The sequence below is a fragment of the Trichogramma pretiosum genome, unplaced genomic scaffold, assembly GCF_000599845.2.
Source record: "Trichogramma pretiosum strain Unisexual culture from Peru unplaced genomic scaffold, Tpre_2.0 scaffold48, whole genome shotgun sequence".
In the NCBI taxonomy this organism is placed as follows: domain Eukaryota; kingdom Metazoa; phylum Arthropoda; class Insecta; order Hymenoptera; family Trichogrammatidae; genus Trichogramma; species Trichogramma pretiosum.
Genome location: NW_019641228.1, coordinates 1,117,293 through 1,141,712, shown reverse-complemented (window position 1 = coordinate 1,141,712; position 24,420 = coordinate 1,117,293). Strand labels below are relative to the sequence as shown.

The following is a 24,420-nucleotide window of genomic DNA, read 5'->3' as shown; positions in this document are numbered from 1 at the left end:
AATTTTATCCATTTTTTTGAATATTTGTTGAATCAAAAATCAAAAAAAATGAAATAAACAATGCTGTTGGGTTAGGAACAGTTTAATTTAAAACTATCGAATACAGGCCGGTATGTCTTTAACTTTATTTTCTGAAATATAAATTTACCATACAATGCTCGTTATTATAATTTTCACCTATTTGATCAAGATATTTTTTTAAGAATTAATTAGGAGAGATCGAAGATCAGGTATTTGGGTTTTACAATTATTTATTACTTTTTTCATACTTCTAACATACCACGAACTTTTATATTTTCTTTTCATTGTTAAGACTTAAAATATTTACATCATCTACACCATAAATCATTATGAATATCAATTATATATATAGTTTTTATTTATACTGTTGCAGTGAAAAAATCTTGAACGTAATGCATAAAAAAATTTAGTTTTTTATTTTTTCTTTCTATAATTTATATATAAATAACTTAATTTTTCAAAATATCGATTTGTTGATATGATTAATATTATCGATTTGAGATCATACTTTTTTAAATAAATGCGAATAAAATGCGAATCAAACTCATAAATGTGTTATGTGATCCAGCAATAAAAAATGTCAAATTAAATTATTTTCTGTGTTGATACAATTATTCAAATGAGATCTGAGTTGAATATTATTTTATGTTTTTCTTCCTTGGAATCATCGAAATGGATATGAATGCTCATAATAATAAATCTGGCAGAATTTCGGTGTTTTATACATTTCTCAGGTACACGAAGAAGGAGAGTATGAATCATATTATATCGTTGGAGTAAATTTTGCAAATACAATCATTTTGATTTTTGATATTTTTACCCCTAATTTATAATTATATTCATATTAATTATATTTATACTATAATTTTCTAAAAAAGCAAATATTATTAAAGTACAGAAAAATATATTAATTTTTCAAAATAATGATATCTTATAATTTATCATAATAGAACAAAATTGAACAAGTTTAAAAGCAATGTGGTGGATTATAGAATTCGAACGATGTTAAATTGTCGATCGCAGTAAAAAAATAATAAAAATTGGCAGGGTAGCATACTAAGTATAGAGAAATAATATTTTTAAAAAGTCAAATATAAATGCATTGATATATACAAAGAAAGGATATAATATGTATATATATTATTAATTTACACACGAACACGTCAGTTTGTGAGTTCGTTCATATGGAAAATATTTCGAATTCCTGGAGGGGAAAATGTAAAAAAAGAGAGTAGGAGATCCTTTAAAATTGATAAGTGAACAAAAAAGGAAAGAGTTAGAGGTAGGGATAAGCTTAAGAGCTAAAAATCAGTAGTGAGCACATACTGTGTGTATAACACACGTTGTTTTGGATTGTTTAGTAGTAAAACATTTCTTAGGTAAATTTAATTTATAGATATAAACAATTTTCAGTAGAAATGTTTTGTTCCGTTAAGACATAATTTGCAGATTCGAATGAACATTTTTATTTTTAAAGTGCGTATTATAATAACTTTTTGGGAATATTATAATACTGGTATTGGTTAATATTTCTGGAAATAGAACATTTTTTATTCAAACCTTGAAACATTATATTTTTCGTTGATAAAAAAACTGCTTTATGCTCACAAAAACGTTTAACAATTAACAAAGTTTGATATGAGAATGCAACGAAATATTTGTACCAAGCTCCAAGGAGGATTCTTACGTCGTTGGTGTAAGTAATATACATGTCAATAATATTTCCTTGAAGCAACGTTTTTTACTAACAATTTTTTCTTTTAACAATTAAATTGTTGTTAAATTTGACGTAAACTTCGAGGAAAATTCATATTATAATACTTTATTTATGCAACTATAGGTCAGTAATATTTAAACAATTTTAAATTTGCATAGTGATCAAGGCTAATCAAAAATATCTATGCATCAAGAAAAAACTAATACTAATCAGTTATAACGATTTGAACAATTTTTTTTCATTTATGTAATATTTAAAATAACGATCCAATACCACTTAATATTTTTAAATTCGAACATATGGAAGAAATATTCAATTATTTCTGAATGTTTTGAAGCACGCAACTTTAACTCTTTGATATTTTAATGCGCGTTTGATCTTATTTGTTAATTTATACTGCGTCGCTTATGGACGAATATTAAAGATATAATTATTAAAAATTATTTTAAATCATTGTCAATTCAACCACCATAATTGTTATATATGCGAACAAATTTGCATAATCAACAAAATTGAAATTTGATCGAAATTTTTTTTACTTTCACAGTTCTAAACAAAAAACAGAATATTGGAAACTAATGTTACTACAACGTGGTCCTTATTTCACAATTTTCTTGAATGCTCACTTTCACTGTATATTGTTTTTATAGAAATAAGTGGCCTATAATGATCCTTCCCGCAATAAGTCTTTCCACGGCATATTTTTTTTCAAAATTTGTTTTGTTATTTTTCGGTGTGTTATCTAAACGTTTGCTAAATGAAAATGAAAAAATATTACGAAATATTTTTCTTTTCTTTATGTATTAAAATATATATTGAGTTTTGGTAATAATTAACTTAATTGATAAATCTCAGTTGAGAAATCAGGAAAGGTCTATGAGTCAAAATCTCAGTACAATAATATAAATTCTATTATAAATAGTTTTTATTTTTTTTAAACTTGAACATCTATTCCCAGCAACCAAATTATTTTTCCTAATTTTAAATTTTACGCTAATTGCTTTTAAAAGACTTTGAAATCTTTATTTTACTCATTTTACGTTCATACAAACACCTTTTCAAAATAAAAATGTAAGTCATAAATTCGTAAATAATTATAGTATTAAATCTAAAAATCAGACCTAGACGCAAAATGAATTTATTATGTACAAAATACTAGCCAATTTTCAGGAATACATAAAATGTACAGAAAGTATAGGCCTGGTTCACGCAATTAGGCATTGTCATCGTTTTTAACACGCTCTCTTTTCGAACTAGCCTGAAGTTTCGCCCAGGGCTGTTTTTTAGGCCCATAAAATTAATATGGGCAGCAGTGGCGCCCTCACTCATAAATGCTATGCTGCCTATTGGGAAATGAGTGGTAGAAATTTTTGAGCCAAGATGGCGGAAGGAGATCGGACAATAACATAGGGCTTTTATGGGGCCGAACCTTTAAAAAATGTTTAAAAGTGTATGCAAAATAGTTTCAGGTATCGGATGCGATCAAAATAATCTTTATACACGTGGCCGATTCTCTGTGAAATCGAATGTCCAAAAAAATTTTTTTTCTGCCAATATGAAAAACTAGTTGTATTTGATGTCAGATTTGTTCAAAAAAATTTTTAGAAAAATTGGGGCCTTCTATGACACTTTTTCAGAGGCCCAAAATTGGCCATTTAAGGGTTTTTGTGAAATTCATGAAAGATCACAAATATTCAAATAATTCCTGGATCAGGGTAAAATGATTCAAAAGTAAAAGTGCCGAGCAACTTTTTTGTTGGAAATTGTCCAAATTTTCAGAAAAAAAGTATGCCAAAGTGATTGGAGCTATTTAGTAAAGTGAAAAGCTCTCAAAAGTTGAAAAAAACACAAAACAAGAAATCTACTCGAGTTCGAACCGGACTGACTACAGACTGAAAACGGCTGCTTTTGGTGATTTTAGGCATTTTTGACCTATTTTTGACCTTTTTTGCACGTTTTTTGACACACATTGTTGTCTACATTGCGTTAAACTTTAAGACCCATTACAAAACTTTATCAGGCAGTAGTTGACATCTTTGGGAAGCTTTTTACATAGTTTAGGAAATGAAAGTCCGGTTCGAACTCGAGTTGCCTCGATGGGCCTCTGAAAATGTGTCATAGAAGGCCCCAATTTTTCCAAAAATTTTTTTGAACAAATCTGACATCAAATACAACTAGTTTTTCATATTGGCAGAAAAAATATTTTTTTGGACATTCGATTTCACAGAGAATCGGCCATGTATATAGTTAGAAAAAAGTCGTATGCAAAACAGTCTGTCTGTTTACTTGCAATTAGTTAATTAAGACGTTTTGAGCCTATATTTGATCTTTAATTCGGCTGCTACAACTCTCCATAACCTCACTTTAGACAGAAGTATGAATTCTAGGAGCGCGTTATCGTTTCAAAATCTATAACTACAGCTTTCAACTATTTTGACATATCCTATAAAATACTAAAATTAAGGAAAAAACCGTGGATCCCGTGCACATGTTTATTAAAAAATTTTTAATTCTTACCCACACAATTAATACTGTGCTTAGTTCACAGTTATTCCCCTTTTCACTTGTTGTTGATCGAGCAACATTCATGAACAATAAAGCGCGAGCGAATAAAAGAGAGATTGATTGATTGATTGATTGATTAATATTTTTATTTGGGTTTCGGGCTACGATCGCATGAGGCCCAAACGGCAATTTTCAAGAATGTAAGTGAAAGCAATTCATAAGTATTTATATAAGTGTATAATTGAAAGCATTAAATGCATCATATAGTCAGCTGGGTACGTTGGAGCATTGTATCTACTTATAAAAAAATCTCTTCATTATATTATTTATTTTATTTTATTATTATTTTATTATTATTTATTTACTTATAAAAAAGAGATAGACCTCAAAGTGAAGCATCGTAAAACGGTCTCTGATTGGCTGACACAGACGGCGACGCTCGACGCAAGACGACTCGATACGAGCGCCTGCGCTACTAACTATCTGTTGACTCCTATTTCCTCGTGAAATATTACATCGAAATACACTGTATTATTTAAAGTAAAGTCTTCATTAATTGAATTTTCCTATATCTAGCTCCTGAGCTATTTCATAAGAATCTTTGTTGTCGGACAAAATTTATTTATGACTTTTGGAACTGTGACTTCTGTATTGTTGTTAAATTTATTTGATAATTGTCTATATCTAGATAGATTGCAAATAAACAAAATTTGATTCAAAAAAATGTCTTATGTATGTCCAATATATACTATGAAATTTCGTATCTTAATATTTTTTTAGAATTTCTTGAAAATTTTTCTTATTGTATGTGTTTTTACACAAGTATTACCATGAATATGATTTTGACAGGGTTTTACATGTTTTTTTTTCCTACACCACCCCATTCGGACTCTCCCCGGTAACCGCCGCTAGGCATTGCTTCGGTGAGACCGGGGTTAGTTAAGCATTTCTGCTACTTCGATATTCGTCGTTTCCATACATCCCCCGTCCGTCGCATAGTGATATACGACGATTAGGGGTTCAGGGACTCATCTTGTTCTGCTTGGTGAACCTCCGTACCCTGCGTGATGCCATCTCTCGATTGTCGTGTCCCGCCTTCGGAGCCGTCTTTTTTTGCGTGGTCACACATTGCTAGCATCTCCTCTTGAGTTAAGCATTAGAACTCGCTGCCCAGTGCCATCCTGTGAGTGTGGTTCTCGCTTCCCGCGCTACCCTGTGAGTCCCGGTGAGTTTTTGATACTCCTTTATGTTGCCATCTTGTGAGTGTAGTTTTCGCTTCTGACTTCATCATTGGAGTGTTGTGTACCCCGTCTATCGCCAGCCTTGTGTCCTCGCCTCGGGCTCCTACTAATGTTTATCCTCTTCGTTTTCAGCTCGCGCAGTGATCGGGGTGTTTTTACCGCTTCGGAAGCTGATGACATAGCCCGAGTCTTCTTTTTTGCGTGGTGCCCGCTCCACTTCGGGCCCGGGCTCGACCACACCAGGCAAATAAACGTGCCTTGAAAATTCGCCCGGTGGGGATCGAACCACCGCCCTACGGAACATCCTTGTATCAGCAGGCAAGAACTATACCCACTGAGGCCGGTAGGGTTTCGCATGTTTTTTTTTTTTTTTTTGACGTGGGCAGAGTGAACTCTGCAGCCAGTGGCCCTTCGAAACGAGTACCCCACTGGAAACCGTCGTTAAACATTACTTCGGTGGGGACTCTATACAGCTTCTCTGCTACATCTGTGTCTTTTCCGTACATCCCCCGTCCACCTTACGGTGATTAGGGGTTCGAGAACCAGAAGCGTCGTTTTCGTCTTTTTCTCACAGCATCGTCCGGATTGTTTTCACACCTCTTGCGCTTCTTCTCTCAGTCTGGTTAGAGTTTTGCATGTGTGACACTATATGTGTTACTATGTGTTGAGACATGTATATATCACATAAAAATAAGAAAAATCCGTACGACCGCCCGTACGGAAGCTCGTTTTTCACAGTTTGACCTCCCATACCCAACGCGCGTATAGAAGTTACACTTCAAAAAATTATAACAACAGTTTTTTTTTATTGTTCAAATTTTTAACAACAATATGCAAGAAAATTGCGTATAACGTATTTCATATTGATGATGGACGAAAAGTACTTCCATTTATGGACAATGCTGGACCTCACCGAGACAATTTACAACTGACAAACGTAAAAACGTAATTACAACTTAACAAGTAGGTTAGTTAATAAAGCCTTAATTGACGCCAAAGAAAGCATTTAAAATTATATAGTTAAAAATGTTGTTTTTTTATATTCCTCCTTTCCTACTCTTCCCAATAGCGGACAGTTTTCCAGGTTTTTAGGGTGTCCACTATAGAAAGATTTCACTGTATATATATTTTTTAATTCTTTCTTTAACGTCAATTAAGGTTCCATTAACTAAGTTGCTTGTACACATTTTTTTAACTTTTTATTTCAATTGACGATCCGAACCGAGGAAATGTCATTACGTTAAAATCCTTGCAAACACAATTTTAGTATAGCGATACAAGAGGATGGAATCCGTGGATAGTGTCCCGCATTTTTATTGTAAGTACTTTGTAAGTACTAACGCTCTGCTGCTACTACACTACTGATAGTCAAAAACAACTTCAGTATATTAATTATTAATCTTTTGTTTGACTTAATTCTTATTTTTCTTTTTTTTTAGCTCATTTTATCTTCAAATCAATTTTATCAAATATTTTATTTGAATGCGTTGTCTTTTTGCCCACTAGATTACGATCCTAACTTGCCATTTTTTCAATTAATTACGCCAAAGTTCACACGTGGTCTCCGCTGACAAAATCTCCGGCGACAAAATCTCTGCCGTATTTTTTAATATTTTTTTATGTTTTATAAGTATCTATCAATATTATTTTATTACTTTACTCGGTTATTTTGGTTTATTTTGGGTTATTTTTTGATCTTTTGTCTCCTAAGATTTTGTCGCTTAGATTATGTCGCACGGAGATTATGTCGGTAACGGGAGCGCGCCAATTCGCCTCCACGTCAAGTCGACCTTTGATCTCTCAGTGCGACTACTCGCCCTTGACAGCTCGACCTAGCGACATCTCGACTTCGAAAAAATTTAATTTTTGTTTGCGATCGGTATTACTTGTGTATCGGTACAAAGTGTGTTCCCCTACTCTCTCAAAATTAAAAAAGCCTCTCAACAAAGAACTTACGAAGAAATGGACTCTCGTTTATTAAATGTTGTGTCTGATTATAACAAAAAACACGTATTATCGTATTTGAACAATGTTGCTCTTAATGTTACCTTCAGCTTGTACAAAAAGTGATTATGTTCCTTAATAACTTTATATCGTGTTTCAGTTAAGTTTTTCATTGTTTGCTATTACTTTCAATCGTTCATGGTGACTTTATGTTTTGGTTTTATGACAATTTTATTATATGTCGTGTTTTAAGTAACATAACTTTGTTGCTATTCTTTTTTTACATACTCTATTATTAATAATTTTTTTTTACATTTACTTAATTTTTGTTTTTTTTTTTTTTTTTGAGTGTTGACTTGTCACGGGGTCGAGTGTCACAGAATGAGATGTCGCACATTCGAGTTGTCCGCGGGCGAATTGTCTCATGTCGAGTTGTCGTTAAAAACGCGTAGACTCGTCGGTAACCCGACCGAGTAAGCACTCGACTTATAAGGTATATCAGGTTCACCGTTATAATAATACATTCTCAAGCTCAAGTTTTATATTTAAAGTGCAATTCATAATAACTATTCATTCATTGAAAAATTGTGTCTTAAATTAATAAAAATTGCAAACTTAGTAGAAAGAAAAATTTACTAAATTATTTTTGATATTTTTAGGGGTGGCTGTGATATTTGGTTTACTGATCGTTATCGCGGCTGGAATCATAGCTGTTACCTTTCCTAGTATCATTAATTATATAATTCATCATGAAATTGCATTACGAGAAGGTGGACGCACGTTTTATTGGTGGAAAGATCCACCTGTCACACCGCAAATGCATGTCTATATATACAACGTCACAAATGCCGAAGAATTTCTCAATAACGGGCAAAAACCTATTTTAGATGAAGTTGGACCCTACATTTATCTTCAAACTTGGGAAAAAGTAAATGTGAAATTTAATTCGAACGACACTGTGACTTATAATGTAAAGAAGAAATTTGTATTCTCTGAGGTACGTAAGATTATTATAAATCTATGCTTTTAACATAATTCATCTCCTTTGAATATTGTGCTCTTTTGAAGAACAATATACAATTGTTCACCTAATGATTTAATTGGTCATTCATTATAAACATTATTGCACTTTTATATTTTTGCACTTTATTGCAAAGTTATATTTTTGTCTTTGAAAGAACATATGGGTAAAAACGTGAATAATGCTCCAGCGCTACGCGCGGGCAGCGAAAACGGCCGGATTGCTCAGTTTTCAACTCGCCCGCAAAGGGTTAAATAAAATTCAAAAAAATAAACTAACATACGTTTTCGATAGGTTTTTACCTAAGCTTTCTACTGGTGAGGTCGAAAGTGCATAAATATGCATCCTTAACCTCAAAAAATGGACTTGAAGATAAAACACGTTATAACTTCCAGAGTTCAACTCCAATTGACTTTTTGAGTAGCTAAATCGAAAGACTTCGCGGGTATTTTTTTGCTACACTTTACGTTTCTGTACTTATCACGCGTTAGGATTTAGCCATACAAATAAACAAACACATGTTTTTTTTGTATTTTTTTTTTCATCTTTCCAATGGTGCTATTAGTTTTTGGTAAAATTGCTTTTTTGAACAAATAAATTAACTGTTTTGATTAATAGTTTCATTATTTTCGTTCTATTCGCAAAACAAAGCCACGATTCCAAAAACTAATAGCACCATTGGAAAGATGAGAAAAAAATACACAAAGAGCATGTATTTGTTTTTTTATGGTGAAAGCCTAATGCGTGAAAGGTAAAGAAACGTAAAGTGTAGCGATAAATCAGGCCGCGGCGCTCGAAAACGGCCGACCACTTGCTCTTTCCCTCTTCACCGCTCGAGAAAATCGAAAAAGTCCCTTTCTTTTAGTCATTTCTTATGTAAAATCGCAAAATCTTTTGATCTATCTATCCAAAAAGACGACCGGATTTGAACTGGAAGTTACAGCGTGTTTTATCTTCAAGTCTATTTTTTGAGGTTATGGAGGCATGGTTTTGAATTTTTGACCTCACCAGTAGAAAGCTAAGGTAAAAACCTATCGAAAAAATATGTTGTTTTATTTTTCTGAATTTTATTTAACCCTTTGCGAGCGAGTTAAGGAGGCTCTTTCGATATTGATAAAAACTCTACATCCTCATATAAGTTATATCAATCAATTCGTTAGAGCCTCACACTTATGTAGGAAGAAAAAAAAATGGGGGTAGCTGAACTCGTTTCCGAGAAAAATGCTGTCGAAAATTGCAATTTTAACATGGACTTGTATAGGAAATGATCTTGTTTCGTTAATAACTTTTGTAAAAAATTCTACATCCTCAAAAAATTTATATCAATTGATTCGTTAGAGTTTCACGAATCGTTTCCTGTAAAAAAAATAGGGGTAGCTGACCATTCTAAGAAGATAATCCACTTTATATGGTCAATTTTGGGGGGCGACTCGAAGCAGCCAGCAGCAATGCAGTGCGCACGAAAGCGCGTGAAATTCAAATGCGCTTAAAAAAAAAATAGTATAAATTCTGTAAAAAAATTCTTTTATTAAAAAAATATTAACACTAACATTCTTTAAATAAATTTGTTAATGAATATTTAACAATTATATAATAAAAAAATTCTTATACTACTCTGCTGACTGCTCGCGACTAGTGGCACAGCACATGCGCAGTACGTTGCGCGCTGCACCATGCATTAGCTCTCCGCACGCTTAATGTAAAAAACATTGCAGCGAAAGAGCCTCCTTAAAAACTGAGCAATCTGGCCGTTTGCTGCCCGCGTGTGGCGCTGGGGCATTATTCACGTTTTTACCCATATTAATTTTATTGTATTTGCTAGTTACTAACAAATAATTTTTATATTTTAATGCTATTTTTCATTTTTAATGGATTATGAGGTAATAAATATGATTTTTGATCGTAAGTTTCTCGTGTAAATGTATATAAATAACACAGTCATAAAAAAAAGAAGTTCAGTTCCACCCACGTGACCAAGAAAACTTTATGCTTTTGGAGTCGCTAAATACGAATCTGGCGTTAGTTTTGCAAGATTTTTTTTCATTTACCAGGTTATTTGATGATAAAATTTAGAAAAAAACGGTAAAAAAATCTGGGAACACATATGCTTGTACTTTGTAGAATCATGAATTCAAACGAAGTTTAATTCTTCTATCAACTTGCCGTCAAGGATATTTGCAGGTCAAATTTAGAGAAATCAACACAAAATATAAAAAAAAAATTATATCGATCGATCTTTTAGGTTTTTTGTAGCTTTAAGGTTGTGTCGAGGTTCAAATCTAATCACCATTAGATTCTCCGTTGATACATACGTTTAACATGGCATTTTTATTTTTTACCTCTCCTTCTGCTAGATTCCCACGGGCATACGTTTTTCCCATAATTGCTTCCTCATCAAGGAAACTTTGTTCTAGGCGTCAAAACGAGATTTTGAACCAATAGTCATAGAACAATTTAGCTCACATATTTAGAAACTACATTGAACTCACAACAAATGTTTGTATATCGTCGCCCCAGTGCAGGAAGGTATTGCTTCCAATTCTGCAGCATAAAGGATACTTTAACTCGCGCGCAGAGGCAAAAAGGTAGCTAATTCAAGCGCGGCACCAAAACAGTACCTTGTTCAAATTCGGTGGCAAGAAAGTTTTTGCTTGCTTTTTAGGTTGGCAACGTAGCCGTAAATGATAAAATTTTGTTCTGTATTTGAGCAAAAAAGAAAAAAAAACAATTGAGCTAGTGTAAAGATTTTCATCTATTTGTAATGCAAGCAAACAAATAAATCTCACCGTGTTATCGACTCAATTTGCCACTTATGAAGAATTGTGTAAGCTCTGAGAGGAAACTAGAATAAAATGTTGAATGTTGAATGTTGAAACAAAATTTTATCATTTACGGCTGAGTTGCCAATCTCAATTCAGCTAGCCAAAACTTTCTTGCCACTGCGTTTGAACAAGATACTGTTTTGGTGCGGCGCTCGAATTAGCTACCTTTTGGCCCCTCTAAAATTTTAGTTTTGGGACCTTTTTACCATGTACTATAACATACCAAACCGCGTCAAAATCGGTGACATACGTGCGCACGATTATGATTCTGTAAATGAATAATCAGTACATATAATAATCATCGGATTTGATAAATGAATAAAAATGCTAAATAACAAAAAAAATGGCGTGATTAATGCTCATGTCGGATATAACGAGAACTTTTCGACGGTTCCATGAATCTCATTGTAAACGGTCTCCACTGTATATTTATAAACACTGACCACTTCTTTTTTTACGAAACTTTGGTTATTTTTAAGTCAAAACAAAACAAAAATACTACTATGTAGTCTAACTTATTCATGGGAATAATCACTCTCGCGCAACGTAATAAGAGGAAAAGCTTACTTTTATTTTAAAATTCAAAATAAAAATTGTTACTTTCATGGTATAGATAAAAGTCATTAAATATAATATTTTTGAAAATATCACTGAAATTTAATTGTTTCTGTTTCTTAGACTTTATCAGGTCGCTCTGAAGAAGATGTAGTTATTGTACCTAATGTTCCTATGTTGTCAGCGACTTCACAATCGAAGAATGCTGCTCGATTCCTTCGATTAGCAATGGCTTCAATTATGGATATTCTTAAGATAAAACCATTTGTTGAGGTTACTGTGGGACAACTACTATGGGGATATGAAGATAGTCTGCTGAAACTTGCGAAAGACGTAGTTCCAGATCAAAAGCTTCCATACGAACAATTTGGATTATTTTATGAAAAAAATGGCACTAGCAAAGATAACTATACGATATTCACTGGAAAGAATGATATAACTCACTATGGACTTCTTGATAATTGGAACGGTAAAAATTTTTTCGGCCATTGGAATTCACCACAATGTGATACAGTCATGGGAAGCGATGGTAGCATTTTTCCTCCTCAGATAACCAAAAATACCGTCTTGAAAATATTCGATAAAGATCTCTGCAGAGTTTTACCACTTGTATATAAGGTAATATATCTTAATATTATTTTTTAATAATTTGTAACACTCCTTACATACGGACGTAGTCGGAGTGAACATGCATAACCAGGGATCCTACGAACTTCTATATTCTAGTCCACCTTAAACATCTCGTGATCACTTTTCGATGATTAGGGGTTCAAGAACTATACAACTCAGTTGTTGACAGCTCGACACTGGCCCAAGTCAGCTTTCATTGAAATACTTTTTGTCTATCGTTTCGATATCATGTCGTGTGTTTACTTTTTGTGTATTCCCACTTCGTAACGGTAATTTCGTTTATTATTATCATTTTTTAACGTGATTTTTACGTCTCAAACCAATGCCTCTAAAGTACACACATCAATATGACTCATAATAAGTTTAATATAACTCACAAGCACTCAAGCATTCACTCGAAAGCAAGCTAAACTAATTATTATTTCAACAATGGGAAAAAAATATGTTTAATTCGCAATGAATATACAGTGGAATCCGCTTATTATGGCCACGGTTTTGGCCAAATTAAATGGCTGTCCATAATACACGGCGGAAAAGAATCTATTCAAAAAATAGTACATAATAGTACATTTTGCACCTAGGGTATAAAAAATTGGAAAGGCTCAAAACACGTGCAATTTATCATCTGAGGCGAAGCCGAGGCTGATAATTATCTTAAAATATTCTTAAAAAATCATTCAGTTTCATAACGATGAAAATTAATGTAATTATTAAAATTTTTTGCTTTTCTGATAGAGCTTTGGAAGTTTATCGAGTTCTTAATAATAGCTAGGCGTTTACTATTAATTGAGTCAGCGCGCGATAATTCGACAATTTACAGCGACATTTTAAAAAGACTGACGAGTCTAATATAAATTAGCTTGAGATACGAATGCTATAAGTATGTATGTAACCAAGTTAAAGCCATGTAATTTTTTAATTACAGCATGAAGTTACAACCGCAGCTGGAGTTCCTGGATTTAGATTCGTTCCAGCGATAGACGTATTTTCGTCACCACAACGTGTGCCATCTCAACAGTGTTTTTGTCCTTCAGGACCACCTTGCGCTCCAGAAGGTACATTCAATGTTTCACTCTGCCAGTATGACTCACCAATTCTTCTCAGTTTCCCTCACTTCTATTTAGGTAAGTAACGTTTTACAATGCGCAATTTTCCTGAAAAATTTACTGTATGATAAAAATTTTTAAATTATACTAATTACATCATAAAAGTTTAGATGCGCTTTCCGTATGTTATATTTCATAGAAAAATAGTGCGCAACAGAAGATTTTTGAAACCTAGGTCGCTCCTAAGCGCTACAAATCATATTAACTTCTTTTTCTTCTAAAAATTTGAAAAATTTAACAAAGGTACCTTTCAATTGTCACAAAAATATGGGTTTTTTTTTCGAAATTCTCATATGGTCTTGATACAAATTATTAAAAATTTCAACGATTTATTCTCGGTAGTTTGATTTAGTAAGCAAGTTGGAAATGTTTTCGCTTATTTTGAGTATAAAATCACAAAACCTCAAATTTTCTACAGGTTTTTATGAAGTCAAAAATATCTTATACTTGATTGAGAATGCGCATATGGCTAAGGATACATTGAATAATACCAACATAGAAATAAATTGAGTCATGTGATGACTTAATGTACTATGGGCCGATTCTCTGTCAACTCAACGGGTCAAAAATGAGGGCGAGGATCTCTCGCCAAAACGTCGTGTTATAAGTGTTTTTTTCTAACAATAAAATCGTTCAAAAAAAACATATACAATTGGCTCACCAAGATCGACAAAATTATTTTATTCATACAAAAAATCTTGAGCGAACTTAAATTATATACTTGAATGAATAAGTTTATTTTTGGACTTTTATGCTATTTTTCGTTTTTAATGAGTTTGAAGCTGATTTTTTGACTAAAAATTTAAATTCTTCATCTAATGTTACAATAATTTTGTCATAATCACCCAAAAAAATTAGAGTAAAATTCCTTCTCGTATGCTAACCTAATGTCACGAACACATAGAATAATGGTATTAAAAAATATACCATACTGCTGACTTAAACGCAAAGAGACTTTAATGACCTTATTCAGATTAATTTAAATTCTCAAATAAAAAAATGCCAATATATTTCTTAATACTAATATCATTTCAGGTGATCCTACATTGAGGGATGCTTTCATAGGAATAACAACCCCTGATGCAGAGAAGCATCAATTATTTATTGACGTACAGCCTATAATGGGAACTGCTTTGAGAGCAAGAGCAAGAATACAAATTAACATAGCGGTCAGCCAAGTCAAAGATATTAAGCAAGTTGCAACTTTTCCCGATATAGTTTTCCCATTAATATGGTTTGAAGACGTAAGTATGAAAAAAATTATAAAACTTACAGTTGCATTAAGAGCTAACAGGGGGCTTAATTATTTTCCATTTTTCAATTACAGTACTAGGCTGTAAAAGTGAAAAATAATTTTTTTCAAGAACACACATGATAACCTTTTTGAACTGTTGATGAACTGTTCACCTTATGTCTAGCTTTTGGTTGCGACCATGGCCAATTGACTATCGAACAAAATGAAACCACATAGGTCACAATAGATTGATGCTCTCTCTTGGAATTCTACGATAGGTATAGCTTAGATGTGTCTAAAGCTTACGTAGAGGGTCATTACACTCCATATCACTGTACTTAACTGTTTCTAAGTATTTAACTGGATAAAATACTTTCAAATAGGGTATCGAAAGGGGTTATCATGTGTATTTGAAAAAAAAAATTTTTTTTACTTTCACAGCCTAATACTGTAAATGAAAGATAAAAAATAAATAAGCCCTTAATAATAAGATGAAAAGTATCGGATATGACCAGACGTATTTTTTTTTTTTTTTTTGCTCACAACAGAGTAACATAACTGGTAAACATAATAGAGAAAAGGGAAAATCCAATTAAGATGGTGACAGCCGAATTGTCATCTGTATTATCTGACAACAAAAGGGTTCGAACCAACCCTGACTCCGTATCAAGAAAGTCCGTGACTTTTATCGTTTCTTTAGTTTACGTACAGCGATTCATATTGTATTTTTTTATTTTTTTCTTTTTTTTATTTTTATCATATTGTAATTTTTTTTTATTTTTTTTTATTCAAACCTTTTGAAATAATTTCGAGAAGAATCGGAAACTTGTCTAAGCAGTCTAAACAACCTCCCAAGAAGCATTTATCAGATGGTTCTTGACATACTATTTTTTTTATGCAATCTTTGTAATTTAATGGGGAATCATCTCCCGTCGTTAATTATTTTAGATTAATGGCTTCTAACATTAATTTTACATTCTCGTGATATACGCATACACAATCATTATGTGTTCCGCTACTATCAGCTGTAACAACCCAGTTGAAAATAATTGCATGGATATCCACGTGGATTATCCACGAGGATCATACAGGGATTCCACGTGGATTATACAGGGATTCCACGTGGATTGATCATTGTTTGAAAAAAATGCAATGCTGATTTTGAACTGATCTAAGTTGATTTTTGTTCAATCATTGTAGATTTTGGACTTGTTCACGAGCACGCGCTCGAAACATCCGCGAGGTTTCGTCGGTGTATCACCGCAGATTTTGAACTGATCTACGAGGATAATTAATAACCGTGCTGGAAAAAATCAGTTGAAAAGTCAGGTGAATTATCACGTGAAAATCGTGCCAAATCGTCTTTCAATTAGATAAATCGATAAATCGATAAATTGAATTTTTGCAAAAATGTTTACGTTTGTTTTGTTTTAGTAGCTATAACTTTTTTATTGCGCAAAAAATCAAAATTTTGAGCTCATGCTCTGAAAGGGCATTGAATTTTACATCGAAATAGGTCTGTGTCAAGGCCTAAACTATAAAAAAAATCGCTGCGGAAACCAACAAAAAAATCAAGTATTTTGGTCGTTAATGGGTTAATCTCAATCGTATGCAGTACTAGGTATTTCGAAGCTTCCCGAAAGTTGAAGATCATTTTCCAATGCTCTAGATGCATAAAATGTTGGCATAATAACAACTACTGCTTTCGATCTCTGGTGTGTGTAAAAGGTATTTCCAAACGCAAATAAAAATTCCATATAAATGTAGATATTAAAAAGGTCAAGAGAATAAGCCAAAGCATGAAAGCAACAAAATCACCAGGCCATGAACAATCAACGGGAAAAATTACCAAGGAGCGCCCACAAATTGCTGCAAAATACTTAACTATTGTATTCAACGCGTGCTTAGGCTTGTGCCATTTTCTCTCAAAGTGAAAACAGATGTGGAAATAATCAGTATACATAAACCAGACGTGAAGAAGCCCTGAGGTTTGGCCTATTTTGGGTGTGTGTTCGACCGTAAAAGTTAAAGTTGGGCTGATGATCACACACGCAATCACTTTCGTAAGGCTTCTGAAGGCCTGTGTGGGCTTGAGAGTTCTCCGGAAGTTAAGTTTGTTAGATTCAACATCAGGCACCGAAGAGAGAAAGTAATTTTAAGGTACTCGGTCAGCGAGTGCAAGAATGTGCCTGAAGAGCAAGTGTCTAATTTGGATGTGAGAATATCGGCCGGGCTGTACCAGTGCGAGGACACGGGCGAGATAAGGCCCAGAGTCGGGGGCAGATCGCCCGAAGACATGATGCGACGCAGTGAGTCCTCGTGGGCAGTAATATGTAAATTAGCGATTAGCTGTAAGCAATAAAGTATTGTGTGTAAATTGAGAATCACTTGTTTCGTAAGCATAGCCCTGAAAGACCAATTTCAGGTAACGAAGTTCAGGATGGAGTGACGGGCACCCCAGCAGGAGGCCCAACTCGGTGAGAGGTCTGAACCTCCTCGAGAGACACGGTAAGGCCGGGTGGGTCCCGAATATAATAAGTATTTCGACGGCAACGCCCTGCAAGGCGAATAAAAAGGCCCGGTAGCACCTACACTGCACCTAGACTGTCGACTGAAGTGGGGTCACACATGTGGGCTAAAAGGGAGCAGTTAGGTCTTGGGTCGCGCTCGCTATATTGGTTGTTGGGAATTGGCCCTGTCGCTGGAGAATAAGGTCCTGATCAACAAAGCAATTCTGAAGCATAGACGTACGAATTTCAGCTCTGGGGTAGAGCGGCAAACTCGAACATTCACGTTATTGAGCATTTTCAGGCTAAGGTACTTCGCTGTTTAGTAGGCGCACCCTGGTTTGCCGGCCTAACGAGGTGATCCGCAGAGACCTCTAAATTCCCAATAGCTTGGAGGAGATTAATAGAAATCTTGAGGAATGCAAACGCCAATTGCTACTTACCCTCAAATTCGCTAGCGTCTGTTTTGTCGCGACCAATCCTGAGGACAAGGCTCAAAAAACTACATAGCTTGTAAATTAGCTTGATTCTGTCCAATTGCCTTAAACAACTAAACTAATTTTATTAAAAAATAGCTGATAATGATTAGCCCATCTAGCAGACCCCAACATTTTATCTGTAATGTACGCAGCGCTCAAGCTATTTACTTATTGTCTTATTGTTTTATTGATAGATTGTAAATAAAAAAAATAAAGAAAAAAAATGAGGAAATTTTTTCAATCTCAATATATTAATGAATGATAAAGTTAAAAATGTATGATTTAAATTTGTTGGGATGTGATTGATAATTTTTAAAATTTTAAATTATATATTTTGTTTCAGGGTATTGATCAGTTACCAGATAAAGTGACTTCGTTACTAAAAATTGCAGTGGATTTACCTCCGATTGCTCATACAGTGATAACAAGTGTCTTAGCCTCAATTGGTTGTATTATATTCTTTAGTGCAATTTTTTGCTTGATTCGTGCAGCAAATCGACAAGAAAAATTGCATTTAAGTGCACCAATATCTGTAACGAAACCTAACAAAAATTTGGCTTCAGAGTTTCAAAATCCTAGTCAAGGAATTTTTTTCTAAATAATGAATGTTGATGCACCAAAGAAGTCTTAGGAGCATTAAAGTTTGAAGAGTTAATATATATTTATACTTTTTGAGGATGGGTAAGGAAAAAGGGACAACGGTTAATGTAATTATTTATCATAAAAAAAATATAGAAAAAAAAAAATTTATTCTATAAAAAAGGGGAAAAATGAATCAATAAAACCAAATTATTAACATTATGATATGGAAAATTATTGAAAAACTTTCTATTAAAGCTCACAAAAGTTTTATTTATACATCCAAATTACAATGATAAAATAAATATTAAATGTATCAATAAATAAAACTATTGACAAGATTATCTCATTATAACCTCTGAAATACGAAAAAAAGTTCTCAAAACACTAATGTAAATTAAAAAAGCAGAAAGTTACAAACTAGTAGCTGAATAAGCAAGCTTTTTTGAAACATGGTCAACGATACTATAATACGTACTGCTTCATTTTAGATTAACATTTGTTTACGATATTCTTTGAACTACACTTTCAATGCATTTTAACCGACTTTATATCAAATTAAAAACCTTTGTAGCTCTTATTAATTAATTAAAACGTTTGTTGCGATTGAAAAAATTTATAAAATCTGCTGAAATATTTTAGACCTTTGAATATTCATAAAAAAAATTCGTTGTTTTAAAGAAAATATATTAAATTTTATATATATTTTAGGAATTATTTGTTTAATAAAATCTTAACTAAATTTAATTATACTACTTTATTATTTTCAATAACCTAATCAAATTTAATTATATGCGAAAAAAAGACGAATCTAAGAGGGACAGTGGCCATCACGTTATGCGTGGGCCTCATCGACACCCCCGAGACGAAAGACCGACTACGCACCATACAAGAGGGCCACGACTCGGCACTGGGAGGCCACAAGGGCATAACAAAAACGTACAATCGCATACGCGAACGGTACTTTTAGATTAGAATGAAGAAAGAAATAACCGATTAAGTTCGATCGTGCCCTACGTGTCAAAAAGAAAAACTCACGCGCGTAAAGACGCAACTCTCGCTAACCATCACGACTGCACCAACGGAGGCTTTCGAGGTGATCGAAATCGACATCGTAGGGCCCCTACCGATAACAAAATTCGGAAGCAAGTACCTGCCAGCAATACAATGGAACTTGACTATATACGCGGAATCAATACCGCTACCCGATGTAAGGGCAGATGTATTAGCGGCCACCTTCGCCCACGAATTTATATGCAGATGCGGCTGCCCGAAAATAATACGTAGCGACCAAGGCCAAATTTAATTGGAAAGATATTTTCATCAATGGCTAAAATCTTTAAAATCACACAATTCAAGTCCACGGCCTACAGACCCCAGACCCAAGGATCACTCGAAAGAAGTCACCACTCTCTCATCGAGTACCTAAAGATATTCGCCCCCAAGGTCGATTGGGATACTCATGTAAGGTGTGCCATATTTTCCTACAACTCGTCGGTGCACACAGCGCACGGATTCACGCCGCGCGAACTAGTGTACGGCCGAAAGGCCAGGATCTCGAGCGAATTCGCAACCAAAATCATGGAGAGAACCTACAACGAATATTTGGACGACATGATTGCGAAGCTCAACGCAACACAAGCACAGGCGAGAAAAAACCTTATTGCGGCAAAAGAAAGATCAAAGTATTATTACGATCAAAAGGCGCACGATCGAACCTTCCGAGAAGGCGACCACGTATACTTGCTGAAGGATGCCCGACAAAATAAGATGGACGAGCATTACTCCAGCCCCTTTCCTCTTGTCAAACGGCTCGGAGAAAGAAATGCCGAAATTAGATGTAGCGCGAACAGAACCAATCATGCATTAGGACAAACTCAAGCATGCGTTCATCCGAGGAGATAAAGTAATCGAAAACAACGGCCGCGGATTGAGCGCAGATCAAGCGACCAAGCCTCGCGCGACAGCCGAGCCATAAAACAAGGCATATAACATACATCGTGAGGACAAGTAACAACAAGTCGGTGCGATACCTTGTACGAAAAAGGAGTGGACGATGTCGTCAAGACCGGCGCATACAAAGGCACGTGTTATAACCCAGTCACGAATACGGAGTCGCGCGTGCTGCGTTCCCTGCGAGTATGCGCAGTTGGCTATTCTTCGGGTGGGGTCGCTCCTCGATGAATGCGTAGAACGCAAAGAAGCCGTGGCGTTTCTCCCTGGTGATGATGTCGCTTCCGAGGGTGGAAAATAATGACCTCAATGAGGTGGGCCGACGTTGCCTCGACTCTTGCGAGGAGGGTTTACGTCGGGGGAGGTCCCGTCAACGAGTTACAACGGCCTTGTTGCTACTCGTTGTGCACGTGCTCCGCTCGTTCAAATTGCAAGTCGGAGCTTACGAGGGGCGGTCGGTGACCTGAGGGTCGTGAGACACCGGTGGCGCGATTCTTTCTTCTAGATGATCTTTCTCGTGCCAAGAGTCAAAAGGACATCCGCCCAAGTTGACACCCACACACGAGGTCGACCGAAAAGAAGGGATTATCGGCACTCAACCGTCAGAGTCTCGCACCGGGATATTCTCCCGTGCACGATGCAATGGCGATGAGTAGCTGTGATAATCTCGTTCGAAAGATTACGTCCCATAGTTAGTTCAAGGACTAAGTCCGATAGTTAATTCAAAGACTAAGTCCGGTTATCACTCCAAAAACAAAATTCGATTATCGCTTCTGAGACTAACAAGGAGAGCCTTTCATCTTTGGGTCACAGATCCTTACCAAACTTGTTTAGGGGTCTTCTTGTACATAATAATAAAGCCTCCTAGTTCCAATGGGCCCTGGAAAGAGTTATAGAGCAGAAAAAAGTATTAAATATAATATAACGTTAAAAAATACCACTTATTGGTATCAGGCCTTGTACGGTCAAGTCTAACTCTCTCAAAGATATTTGTACATGAAATTTAATGCATTTTAAACACTTTTGCAAACAATAAACAATTAAACTCAATTGGTTTGTTCAATGTGTAAGTTTTGAAGCGCGTACCAATTTGAGCTAAAATTAACGTACCAAACAATAAATATTGATGTAAATTATATGAAAATGTTTTTATTTGTATAACTCATAAATTCCTTCTCTTCACCTATTCCTGACACTCATCTGGATTCAGATTTACTCCAGATGAGTGTCAGAAATAGATGAGAAAGAAAGAACAGTAAGTTTTATGAATGAAAACATTTTTACATGATTTAATATAAATATTAGTTGATAAATGCATAAATTTTAACTCAAATTGATGCGCTCTTCAAAACTTACACAGCAAACCAATTGAGTTAAGGGCTCAAAGGGGGCTTAAATAATTATATATTTCTATTTGTAGTATTAAGCTGAAAAAGTGAAAAAAAAATTTTTTTCAGAAAACAGACATAAGAGCCTTTTTCAATACCCCATTTTAAAGTACTTTGTCCAGTTAAATACTTACAAACACATTACAAGAGCATTGATGATATCTATAAAATTTATCAAAAATAATCATTAATGAATAAAATATTTTATTAAATTGTATGTGGAAGTAGTCAAAGTTGATCTTATGCGTAGCTTGAGGTTGCGTTGATGGATAATGATCCATCGAAGAAAATGAAATGACATAGAACTTAGTCGTGTCAAGCCATCACTTGGAATCTTACGACAAACAGCTTAGATGTCATCAATGCTCTTCGCTGAAGGCTCATAGGCCGATACAAGTTAATTTATGTGTTTGTAAGTATTTAACTGGACAAAGTACTTTAAAATGGGGTATTGAAAAAGGCTCTTATGTCTGTTTTCTGAAAAAAATTTTTTTTTCACTTTTTCAGCTTAATACTACAAATAGAAATATATAATTATTTAAGCCCCCTTTGAGCCCTTAAATTGTTTATTGATTGAAAAGGTGTTTTGGACATTAATAACTTAAAGTATAAATACTTCTCAGTCAGTTAGACCTGACTGTGTAAACCTGATACCCTTATACTCTAATATATGGTATTTTATACATTACATTATATTATATACTTCATGGTGCTTTATAATGGTTTCCAGGGCCCATTGGAATAAAGTAACTATATGGGGCTTTATTATTATGTACAAGAAGACCACCAAACAAGTTTGTTAAGGATCTGTGACCCACAGATGAAAGGCTCTCCTTGTGAGTTCAATTCAGCATGACGACACCCAGCTGCCATCATCGTATCGAAAATATTCTACTACGACGTACTCGCACCTCCGCAGGAGGCCTGTTCGCACTGGGTTTCCCATGAGGGTCCGCTCTTAGGCGTCCCTACTCTCCTCTGTCATGAGGTCGTCGTAGGTTCCCGCCGGTTCCTCGCCTTCTTGCGGGGGCAGCGGGAAGGCGCGTACGAGATTGACGGGCCGGTCTTCCTCGGCCTCCTCGAGCCCGTCTTCGTCGTCGCTCTCGTCTTCTTCGAGGTTGGGGCGGCTTCTCCTTCGTCGTTGGACTCGGCGACAGCAGCGACTTCTTCCTTGCCGTCGGATTCGTCGCCTCCGACTCTACGTCCGTCTCTATGGCCTCGTTAGATAATGGCGACACTGCCCGGTCGTACCAGGTGGGGCTGTCCAGGTACCTCATGTACGGTCCCGGACGCGCCACCGGTTCGTCTGTTTCTTCATCGCTGGCCGGAGATGGTGATGGTGATCGTGGCGTCGGTGTACTGGGCGGGGTAAATCACAGTACGACTCTTGGCCTAGCGGACGCACTGGCGCTTTCGTCGTCGTCGATATCCATGTCGCTCCCGATGTCCCCTATCTAGATTAGACCGGGTCGTTTTTGAAAAAATTTTTTGTATCGCCTGGGCTCATGGCTGAGCTGAAAGTTCAAGGTTTCAGATGAAAAAAGCCGGGCTGCAGAAGTCAAAAAAGTGACCGGAACCGGTGTCGATAGACTTTTGAAGTTTAAAAACGTGCTTCGGAAATTTAGCAAAATCGCTCTGAAAATGGCAATCATATAATAGATTGCTAACATTGCTCAGAAGGTAAAATTTATGTCGACAAGACGTTTTCTTGCGTATTTTTGTGTGTAGAATCGAATTCCGTAGTCAGTTTTGACCTAGGAGGACGATTTCATTGAAAAAAATGCACTTTTTCGATATCTTTATTCTGCGTAAAAAACAAAAAATCGTCTTGTAAACGTTTTAAAATGAACAGAAAAAATTTAGAAAATTTTTTGACACTGCTAAAGTTTAGGATTTTTCATGACGAATCCAATGGTATAAATTAGTATACACTTTGAAATTATTTTAATGCAGAAAAATACATCTTTATCCCAAAAAACGACATTATGAAAAATTGAAAAATCGAAAAGTGTATTAGTTTCTTCCAAGAAATGGCTAAGTAGAATCAACTATGGAAAAAATTGCATGAAACTATCTGATAGGTTTTTTTCTCACCTTTCCAACGCCGGCTTCAGAAGTTAAAAATTCGCAAGATTCGCTGAGATACAGCTATTTTTGTACGATACATTTTTTAACCTAAAAGTATAATAATGTTTATCAAAAACGTAATATTTGAGAGGTATACTACCTTCTGCACACTCACAGAAATTTGTAAAAAAAACAGTAAACAAGGGCCTTCCGCAAGGAAGTGTACTTGGTCCGTTATTGTATGCTATTTATACTAGGAAAATTGATAAAATTGTAGATAAATCTGTGTCAAATTTACCATTCGCGGACGATCTTGTTATATATAACAAAAACCAATCTAATCATTCTGATCAGATAGATCAATTGAAATGTGAAAACGACAAACTCCTTGAACACCTAAAAAACAGAGGTCTTGACATAGCTCCTAAAAAATGCGTGCTAGTTATATTTGATAAGTCTGCCAAACGAACAAAAACCCAAACTATCTCTATTGAAATAAATAATTGTATTGTAAAGCCGTCAGATCATGTAAAATTCTTAGGCATGATTCTTGATCGTCGTCTCACTTGGAACGAACACTCTAAAAAGCTTCTTACTTCATGTAAATCCAGATTAAAAATCATTAGTTTTCTTAGATCAACATGATGGGGA

General features: G+C 34.9%; 1 protein-coding gene across 1 annotated transcript; it reads left to right on the top strand.

Annotated features, from left to right (window-relative positions):
• The first annotated feature begins 1,346 nt into the window (after positions 1 to 1,346).
• Positions 1,347 to 18,562, top strand: LOC106648235 (scavenger receptor class B member 1). The gene is made up of 6 exons (XM_014364960.2): positions 1,347 to 1,717; positions 8,088 to 8,425; positions 11,950 to 12,444; positions 13,382 to 13,580; positions 14,598 to 14,806; positions 18,126 to 18,562. Exons 1-6 carry the CDS (start codon positions 1,660 to 1,662, stop codon positions 18,378 to 18,380), a joined length of 1,554 nt encoding a protein of 517 aa, XP_014220446.1. The 5' UTR covers positions 1,347 to 1,659; the 3' UTR covers positions 18,381 to 18,562.
• The last annotated feature ends 5,858 nt before the right edge of the window (positions 18,563 to 24,420 follow it).

Bases quoted from the DNA above. Each gene is read 5' to 3' on its own strand.
- LOC106648235 (XM_014364960.2), top strand. From the start codon at position 1,660: ATGAGAATGCAACGAAATATTTGTACCAAGCTCCAAGGAGGATTCTTA. The intron at 13,581-14,597 runs GTAAGTAACGTT...ATATCATTTCAG, and splicing joins TTTCCCTCACTTCTATTTAG to GTGATCCTACATTGAGGGAT. The intron at 14,807-18,125 runs GTAAGTATGAAA...ATTTTGTTTCAG, and splicing joins CATTAATATGGTTTGAAGAC to GGTATTGATCAGTTACCAGA.